The sequence below is a fragment of the Pocillopora damicornis genome, chromosome 3, assembly GCF_964200805.1.
Source record: "Pocillopora damicornis chromosome 3, jaPocDami1.2, whole genome shotgun sequence".
NCBI classification, from domain to species: Eukaryota; Metazoa; Cnidaria; class Anthozoa; order Scleractinia; family Pocilloporidae; genus Pocillopora; species Pocillopora damicornis.
In genome coordinates, this window is record NC_142672.1 from 30,025,086 (window position 1) to 30,035,085 (window position 10,000).

The following is a 10,000-nucleotide window of genomic DNA, read 5'->3' on the forward strand; positions in this document are numbered from 1 at the left end:
TCCAAGTCTACATATGAGAAAAAGTGCTCATGGGTCTTCAAGCCTGCCTTAGGCCCCGTCCACACTGCGTCGGAGAAATTTGAAAACGCAGCTTCATTCCACGGTTAAGCCTACCGTCCACACTAATCCGGAGACGAAGACGGAGCTTTCCGAAAACGCTCTTCAAACTGAAGGAATTTGGCCTTGCGTTTTAGTGTGGACAGAGAACATTTTAAAAACGGAGCTTTTCGAAAACGATGACTTCACGATAATCTTGTGATTAATCCTAACCCTCAAGGATGCACTCAAGCGTTTTTGTCGCCGTTGATTGTTGCGTTTTCAAATTTCTCCGGCGGAATGTGAACGGTGAACATTTGATGCGCTTTCAGAGTAAAAAGTCCGTTTTCAAATCAAATTAGATTATATCAGTCCCACAAAAAATAATTACCCTGAAACCTGCATGATAAATTTTAATTACCAGTTGATTTCCGTTGCACAATTTTGATTTGACTTCTTTCCTTATTTCGGGTTTTCTAGCCCTTAAATTTCTTTCGAACATTGCCGATCGACTTAGAATACTTTCAAAATCCCCAAAAATCTGATGTTCAATTTGTAAAATCCCCGCCAGTTGTAGCAAAGTTGGCAGCGCGCGAAAACCAGGAAAATTGGTGAACATGGCCTTTGGTCAACAGCTTTCTTCCTATGAACGCGCGGGGAAATGGCGCAGAGGTACAGCAGTTACAGTGTTCGTCTTAGTATTATACGATCTGAACGCTAGGCAAATAACAGGAACCTACATGTATGGTACTTTTGAGCTTTCCGTCAACTACATGCTGAAAGTGTCTCGAACTAGTTCAGCTTGCCAGATCTAATTGCACGTCACGAGAACGCGATCTAGTTTTAATTGTTTAGAGTCGTTTCTCCCTACCATTAACCTAAAACTCTCTTCATAATTCGTCCTCAGTGATAAGAGAGAAATCAGATGTCTCGATGCGCAAATGATTATTTAGCGGGAATAACTCTCACTCAAGAAAGCTTGCCATGAGTGATTCTTCTGCCGGGACCTAAAAAAGTCCCGAGAACTCACCGGGTCCAAATATTTTCGCGCGCACAAGTTAATTGAAACTTTCGGAAACGGGCCCCTATTGTTATACAAAATACTTAGGCGGCAAGCTCAAAGTCCTTCCTCAAATAGGAAAGATGACGGCAAAACGTTGCCAACAAAATCACAGAGTTCCGCGTGTAGCTTTGTCTTCGCGCTGACATTACGTGAATCGTATACAATTTCATGCGAGTTGGAAATAGATATACATGCACTAGGTCGTTATCAGAATTTAAATTCTAAACAAGTGCACAGTTTAATTTTTACTTACGATTCCCTTCCTCTTTATTGCCTTGCGGGGTCTCTACTATTGTGGAGCTTGTGAACCTCTTCCTATTACACAAATTTGAATACTGCCGCAATTAGTGCAACATTATAAACTTTCATTTTCACGGTAAAGCAAGTAACTCACGTCACAAACAGGTTGTGTTCAGCCTCTCATGAAAACTCCAAAAACTAAATGAAATCTAAGTGACCTAAATTGAGCGGTACCAAGACAAAAGCTTGTAAGCTTTAATCACACTTACATGAAAATTTCTCACCTCGATCAACAGAACGACTGAAAAGCCAGAGTAAGCAGCTTCCCTTAAGCTTTTAAAATTAAAAAGTTAACCAGCGACTGACATGTATTCATTTAGCTTAACTGAGATTTTGAACGATATCATGTAACTGATGTAAATGAGAAAATTACCATCAGGGTGTAGTCTTCAATGAGAGAAATATACATCGTTGTTCGATCGTTTCAAAATGACGCCAACTTAGCAGAGGGAATCAGGTACCACAACAGCAATCCAAGGTTTTTCAGTCAAAATTTTTAAACTCACCTGAACAAGAAGAGACGATTTTGTTCTCTTTCTCTTTTTCCCTCGTCCATCAGAATCACTCTCGGTTCCATCTACGGGATGAGAAGAAAGCTTTTCTACCTTGCCGTCTAGGATTTTTACTTTTTCGGCCAGTTCTTCAACACGCTCGTTTGAGCTTCGCACGGTCTGAAGCAGTTCCTCAATCGACCTCTGGCAGGCAGCAAGGCCAGTGATCAACTGCTGCGCTGTTTCTCGTGAGGATAGGGGCGTAGATACGCTGGATCGGACAGAAGATGACGACCGACCAACTGAACTTACTCGCGAACTCGAACCGCTAGAAGGGGATGGAGTCCGTGATATTGAATAAAAATTGCTTGGTGCACTACCGCGACTTTGTGCGCTGGAATTCCGATCCATGTTTTTGAAATCAGATGAATAACACTATTTGAACCGCAGAAGAATTTTCATAAGTCGAGAAACAGTCTGAATCAGCGAACCTCGTGAACTGAAAATTCCCGCCACAAAGAACCAATAACCACGAAGCGGCTGCGTGAGCTTCGCAACCAAGCCTTTTTTCAACGAGTTAGCATAGTTTTCCAGTCACGTTGGTGGAGGAAATGAATTCTGTTTTACCTGCAAATGAGAAAATTGTGTATTGTTCGAAGAGGAAGAAGAAAAGATTTTGTGATCACTGCGATCGTCTGGTCTCGATCAGGACGTTTAATGCCCACAAGCGAAGGAAGACCGTCGATAATGCAAAAATTGGTAAGTCAGTGTGACTTTGAATGGTTGTTGTTTGCTTTTGTTTGGTCGGCTTTTCAAACTGCCTGTCGATGTAACTGTGTCTAATTTTATTTTTGATCTTAGATTACGAATTGCTTAGCCAAGATCTTCGAATTCACTCAGATTCAAGCGACCTGGATCTTGACTTTGATTTATCAAGCGATGAATGTTCTGAAGTTGCAAAATTTACCGCTGAAAGTCCGGAACTTCAAGGTATATATTCATATATCTATTTACACCAAACTTTAATGTTATTCACCTTCAGAATAAACCTTCTTTGAAAGCAAAGTTTGGGTGAGATTGAAGTTTTGAGGGCTTAATTGAAGTTAATTGGCTTATAAAGTACAGTTTTGTATTGCAGATGTTAGCCCGCTCCAGGATGGGGCTAAATTTAATTGCAAAACACCACTTTTTACATATCACAATGATTCAGCTATGCGACTAGACCTAGGGGACACAAAAATGCAGTTTGTTGTGCATGTTTATTCATTGTTTGTGACCTATAGGCCTCACTTTTAAGCTGAAATATAAGATGCTGTTTTACAAATCATTGTAATTCCTCCAAGACAAAATTTTCCTTGGACTTGTTACGATTTTGTGTTCTCGAGTTAACTTTTTGGCATTGACATGTACATGTAAGGTAACAGATATATGAATAGTTGGGATTGTAATGCATATGGTGTTGCAAGTGTCACAATAGAGAATCATGCAACTTCTTTTTTGAGTGAAAAAGAAGTTAGTTATTTTTATGAGCAAAAACGCACTTGTTTTTTTTTTTTTTTGCTGGTGACTAAACCTGTGCTCTCACTCTCTTTTGAAGTGACCTATATTTCTCTTTAACCAACAGATACACATGTTTCTGGAAGTGACGACAGTAATGGGTTGTCAAGTGCTGAGTCATCTGACAGTTTACATGTAAGCCAGATGTTTTAATTGTCTGACTAATACATCAGTAAATATCATCTAGCCTGTTATAAGCCTTTGCTGCTCAGTGGGTGGAGCATGTACAAAATAAAGAGCTGCACTGAAATTAATTTTCAGCTTAATTCTATTTTAAAGGAATTTGAACTGTATTTGTAATTAAATATTTGTATTGTATTTGTATTTGTAATTTTTTTTTTTCTCCACTTGACAGCATGAAGACAATATTTTTAACAAATTGGTATTGTCTTTGAAAAGCCTCTTTGGGGAAAGTCAATAATGGATGTATGTATGTATGTATTTTCCCTCATTCCATGTTTATTACTATAATCCTTAAATGAAGGAAAATGCAAATCATACTACATGTAGTGAAAATCAGTTTGACCTGAAATTCATTGCAATACTCAACCTTCCCATTATGCATAGGTCACATTGATAGTGTTGGCCACTGTACATGTATTTTCAATGGCATAGTATAAAATAGTTATGCAACGCTTTCTTGAAGTAATATTACCATGGAATATTCCACTTGTAACTTGTATACTTCTCTAAAGCATTGCATGACTAGAATGTATTTTGAGCTTTTCCTCTGATGAAGAAGGGGTATTTAATGGCATTATGTTAATTTCACGGTAAAAGAAACAGAATGCTGTTGAGTGGGTATTTTTTCTTTTAATATTGGTTGAAAGTTACACATTTACCCTTTTTTCTTTTTAGGGAGAGACTGATGATGAGGCTGAATTGCAGTTTAAAAACCTACTGTCATCATCCGAGGATGATGATATTACCACTGATAAGAGTAACACTACGCAGAGTAATAATTTATCAGTATTGAGCAACACATCTATCAGTCTTATAATTATTTTTGTCATGACGTGGAAAGTAATGCACAACTTGTCAGATGCTGCAGTGAATGTTCTGTTCTGTTTTCTGAAAAGACTACTGGATCTAATGGCTAGAATAATTCATTGCAAGGCTCTAAAACAAATGTCAAACCTACTTCCCCAATCCCTCTATATGATTAGGAAGCATTTGGGAATCAATCGAGATGATATTGAGAAATTCATTGTTTGTCCAAAATGTTCTTCATGTTACAAACCTGAGGACTGTGTACGAACTCTGTCAAATGGACGGAAGAAGGGTGAACGTTGCAGCTTTGTGGAATTTCCCCATCATCCACATAGAAGCCAAAGAAGGTCATGTGGAGCAGCACTTTTCAAAGCTGTACACTCCAAACATGGAGAACTGATTTTAAAAGCAAAAAGAGTGTTTTGCTACCGTTCTGTCAAGAAAACCCTGCAAGAATTCCTAAATCGTCCTGGATTTTCTGAGAAATGTGAGCAATACAAAAAGTGTCCTCGAGATCCTAACTTCCTAGGAGACATTTATGATGGAAGAGTCTGGAAGAATTTCAAGAGTGCAGAAGGAAAGCCCTTCTTTGATGCCCCCAATACATTTGGATGCATGTTAAATCTTGATTGGTTTCAACCATACAAGGATTCTGTTTATAGTGTTGGGGTGATCTATTTAAGTTTCCTAAACTTGCCACCACAGGAAAGAAATTAAGAGGAAAATGTAGCAGTGGTGGGAATCATTCCAGGTCCTCAGGAACCAAGTCGAAATGTAAATTCATTCCTGGACCCTTTGGTGGAAGAATTGTTAGACTTTTGGGATGGTGTTTGGTTGGACTGCCCCTCAACAGGACCCAGATTTTGTCGGCTTGCTGTTCTTTGTGTTACCTGTGACATTCCAGCATCTTGCAAACTTTGTGGTTTTCTGGGCTTTTCAGCAAGAAAAGGCTGTAACAAGTGCAAGAAAGAGTTTCCAAGGTCATCATTTGGGGAGAAACAAGATTTCTCTGGGTTTGATCGAGACAGTTGGGATTTACGCACCAACATTGATCATAGAGAGCAGGTCTGGAGAGTTCACAACTCAGTAACCTCAAAGAAAGGCCGTGAAAAGAAGGAAAGTGTGAATGGAGTGCGATTATCATCTTTGATTCACCTTCCATATTTTGACAATTCATTGCATGTGTCGTCATTGATCCCATGCATAACTTGATGCTGGGTACTACAAAGAAAATGCTTAAGATTTGGAGAGAATTGAACTTGCTGGATGAACAGGACTTCAAAGTGCTTCAAAAAAGGATTAACAAATTGAAATTGCCTTCCAGTATCGGGCGAATTCCATCGAAGATTGCGTCAGGCTTTAAAGGTTTTACTGCTGATCAATTTAAGAACTGGGCAGTGGTTTTTTCATCCTTTGCTTTAAAGGACATACTACCAGACAGACATTTACAATGCTGGAAATTATTTGTGAAAGCATGCTGTATACTGTGTTCAACAGTTATATCCACTTCGCAAGTGAAAATTGCTGATGACCTTCTTCTCAAGTTTTGCAGAAGTGTTGAAGATTTGTATGGTTCTTCTAAAATCACACCCAACATGCATCTTCATTGCCATTTATGTGAATGTATCCTTGATTTTGGTCCTGTTTATGGATTCTGGTGCTTCTCATTTGAGCGCTTAAATGGTATTTTGGGTGCTTTACATGTAAACAACCATCAGATTGAGGTACAATTGATGAGGAAATTTATTGAGCGGCAACAAGTGAGGGGCATGTCATGGCCAAGAGAATTTGATGGATTTAAAGACATGTTAGCATCTGCAGATAAAGGCTCATTGGCACAGACAAAGAAGAATCCTTTGACTCCAACTGAATATAGAGAAAGTATGAAACTCAAAGCTGACACTGGAACTGACCTGTTCCATTTGTCATTTGTTGACAAATGCTCCATTCAAGTGTTATCTCCTATCAAGGAAGTTTACATGAGAGATGACGAAGTTGAAGCCTTGACAACAATGTACACTTTCCTACACAAGGAAGACACTATTGTTTATGTTCCCAAATTGTCATGTCAATTTTCACAGTTACTACTTTATGACCAGAAACTTGACTCCTGGTATTCAAGAAGTGAACGGTCAGCCTGTATACTTGCGCGATGGTATGGTGCAAATGGTTTGGATACAGCTTCAGTGGATCTGCGGCCAGGTGAGTTTGTACATGTGGTTCAAATGTAGTTATGATTTTAAATTTTTCAAACTAGTTTGATTTGTTTATTCTTTTGTTCTAATTTTTTTGCCATGACTTAAAGACCTGTAGAAAAAAAAAAAAAAAGTTTGAAATCATTTTGGCCTGAACTTGATTTGTGAGAACAGTGAGGTGCGATAAGGGGTCATACTTTACCCTATTTTCTAAATTAAATGCTAGGCTCCAGATAAATGCTGGTTTTAGTTGAGAAAATACAGTGTATTTATTCCTGTGGACTTAAAAAAAATGCAGAATGTACATGTCCTTGTCAGAAATATTTTGGCTCTCCAAAGAATTATTAATGGAGACAACAGTGATATAATGTAGAGGAATACTTTTTCTTTTCCCCTTGAATCTGTCTTGTGGCAATTTTTTTTACTTCCCTTTTATAGTTGCTGCAATAAATATTAAGTTTGCTCTTCAGTGTCGTAAGATTTTCAATCAAAGCAGACTTGTTTATCTCCTTTTATGGGCTTCTGTGTTTGAATCTGTATAGTAAATACTTTATTGACAAACAAGCAAAAGGAGAACCAAACCCAACAAACACCTGCTTAAAAAATGATTGAGCATACCCTTTGCTGTTATTACCTTGGTATATTTAGATGCAGAGGACAATAATAGTAAATACTTTCAGTGTTTGCAACTTAACAGTCTTGCTATTTATCACATTACAAAGCACTACTCTACATGTATATAAGAAGTAAGATTCACTAGATCTTAGTGAATCTAAATTCTTAAGCTTTTTGTACAGAACATAGAAGATTACTACATGTATGTTTATAGCACTCATCCTCTCTACTATTTCCTCTTTCTCTTAGAGGGATTGTCCAATACTTCTTCAAGCACTCTATAACTATCCGTTCCCCAACTGGTGAAAATGTGAACCTACCTTACACACTGGCTTGTGTTCATTGGTACAAAGTTCACCCTCATGCAAGGTTTTACTTTGGTTTACCAATTCAAGCATGCCTGCCATCATTTGAAGTTGAGTCAGTGGCAGCTTTTATTCCAGTAATGAGGATTGATAGTATATGTGGTGTAGCTGAGTTGAGCTACAACTTAGGCACTGCTAATGGTAAAGAGAAAATTGTTGTGGCTGTCCCTCTTGACCTTAAGTTACATGTATGAATATTAAAGGCAATTATGACTTTTAAAACTAATTTAAAGCAATTAGAACAATTGAAACTGAACTTATATTGTTTGGGCAGTGTAATGCTCTGCAAAGGGTGATCAGAAATATGTAAGATGCTCTGAAAGAGTTGTGAGGTTAAGTAATGTTACTTAACCAGACAGTAAACAAGACTGTTTTGTCTCTAACCTTAGTATCCAAATATGCTTATTTTCTGAAAGCTGATGATGTTGCCATTTGGCTTTGGCATTCTCTTTTGTCTGGCTATAATTGAAGAAACCATGCTTTCATTTGTAAATATATAGTTTTTTTCCCTACACATACATGGTCAGTGAAAATTGGTTTTCAGTCAGTAGATATTCTTGGATTTTTTTTTATTCCAGTGGGTGGCAGCAGGTGTCTGCTTTAGATATTGTAAAAAGAAGTTTGAAACACCCGGTTTTCACCCAACTAGGAGTCTACTGTAATTGTTGGAGTCATTGTTTTTTTTCTGTTAGTTAAACTGTTCAACACAAGTGTATATAAGTTAGCTTACCCCCTGAGGTCAAGTGAGTGGCCCTATATATTTTCATCAGTGGTGGTTTGCACTGTAATTCTTAGCAATACAGTTAGAAAATAAATGAAATTTTACTTTAGTAAACAACTGTATGGTGATGGTAGTGACCTCTAGCGGGATAGTGCAACTTTTTGCCTTTATTCTTGTGTGGGTTTTTTTGGCAAGATTCTTAGCTTTGGACTATAGATTATTTTCACCAAACTTAAATCATAGATTGTATCAACTGATTGGACTGTGTCAAATGACCAGACTGACTACAGTCATTACTCAACTGCCTCAAACAATCACAATGTCTCAAATGATCAAAGAGGTTCACTGATACTGACTCTCTAAAATGACCAAAGTGCTTCCAATGATCCAAATGGGTAAGATGAGCTGACTTGCTAAAATTACTAAAATGACCAAACTGGTTAAAATTCCCCAACTGCCTCAATTGTCCAAACCTGTTCAATTGACCCAATTGCCTCAAATGACCAAACTGGTTCAAATAACACAACTACTGCAAATGACCAAACCAGCTCTGTTGACCCAATTGCCTCAAATTCCCAAACCAGTTGAAATGACCCAAAAAACCTCAAATGACCAACCATTTCAATTGGTCAACCCAGTTGCCTCAAATGACCAATCCAGTTCAATTGGTCAACCAAATTGCTTTGAATGACCAAGCCAGTTCAAATGACTCAACTGGCTGAATGACCAAACCAGTTCAAATGATGCAACTGCCTCAATTGGCCAAACCGGCTCAAATGACCCAACTTGCTGAAATGACCCAACTGGCTGAAAAGACCAACAGCCTCAAATGGCACAGCTGCCTCAAATGACACAGCTGCCTCAAATGGCACAGCTACCTTAAATGGCACAGCTGCCTCAAATGGCATAGCTGCCTCAAATGACCCAACTCACTGAAATGACCAAGCTCATTTAGATGACAAAATTGGTTCAAATTGACCCAACTGCCTCAAATGGCCCAATTCTATAAATGACTAAACCAGTTCAAATGATGCAATTTTCTCCAATGACCAGTCAGGCCCAAATGAGTAAACTGGTTACAATGATCCAATTGTTTCAAATGACCCAACTTGCTGAAATGGCACAGCTGCCTCAAATGACCCAACTGGCTGAAATGACCAAACTCACTTAAATGCAAAAATTGGTTCAAATGACCAAACTGCCTTAAATGACCCAATTGGATCAAATGACCAAACCCTAAAATGATGCAACTGTCTCAAATGGTCAAACATGCTCAAATGACTCAACTGGCTGAAATGACAAAATTGGTTCAAATGACCCAACTGCCTCAAATGGCCCAATTGTATGAAATGACTAAACCGCTTCAAATGATGCAACTGTCTCAAATGGCCCAACTGGCTTAAATGAGTAAACCGGTTCAAATGATGCAATTGTTTGAAATTACCCAACTACCTCAAATGACACCAACTGGCTGAAATGGCCAACTGCCTCAAATGGCACAGCTGCCTCAAATGACCCAACCAGCTCAAATGAGTAAACTGGTTCAAATGATGCAATTGTTTGAAATTACCCAACTGCCTCAAATGACCCCAACTGGCTGAAATGACCAACTGCCTCAAGAGGCACAGCTGCCTCAAATGGCTCAGCTGCCTCAAATATAATGAACC

The 10,000-nt window shown here is 38.4% G+C and overlaps 2 protein-coding genes across 2 annotated transcripts; both read left to right on the forward strand.

Moving 5' to 3' along the window:
• Positions 1 to 2,501: 2,501 nt before the first annotated feature.
• On the forward strand, positions 2,502 to 5,563 carry LOC149049276 (uncharacterized). Its single transcript, XM_089199602.1, has 4 exons — positions 2,502 to 2,649; positions 2,752 to 2,880; positions 3,515 to 3,582; positions 4,306 to 5,563. The coding sequence occupies exons 1-4, from the start codon at positions 2,502 to 2,504 to the stop codon at positions 5,152 to 5,154; spliced, it is 1,194 nt and encodes a 397-aa protein (XP_089055728.1). The 3' UTR covers positions 5,155 to 5,563.
• A 92-nt stretch (positions 5,564 to 5,655) lies between these two features.
• On the forward strand, positions 5,656 to 8,447 carry LOC149049277 (uncharacterized). The gene is made up of 2 exons (XM_089199407.1): positions 5,656 to 6,639; positions 7,499 to 8,447. Exons 1-2 carry the CDS (start codon positions 5,670 to 5,672, stop codon positions 7,804 to 7,806), a joined length of 1,278 nt encoding a protein of 425 aa, XP_089055533.1. The 5' UTR covers positions 5,656 to 5,669; the 3' UTR covers positions 7,807 to 8,447.
• Positions 8,448 to 10,000: the final 1,553 nt, after the last annotated feature.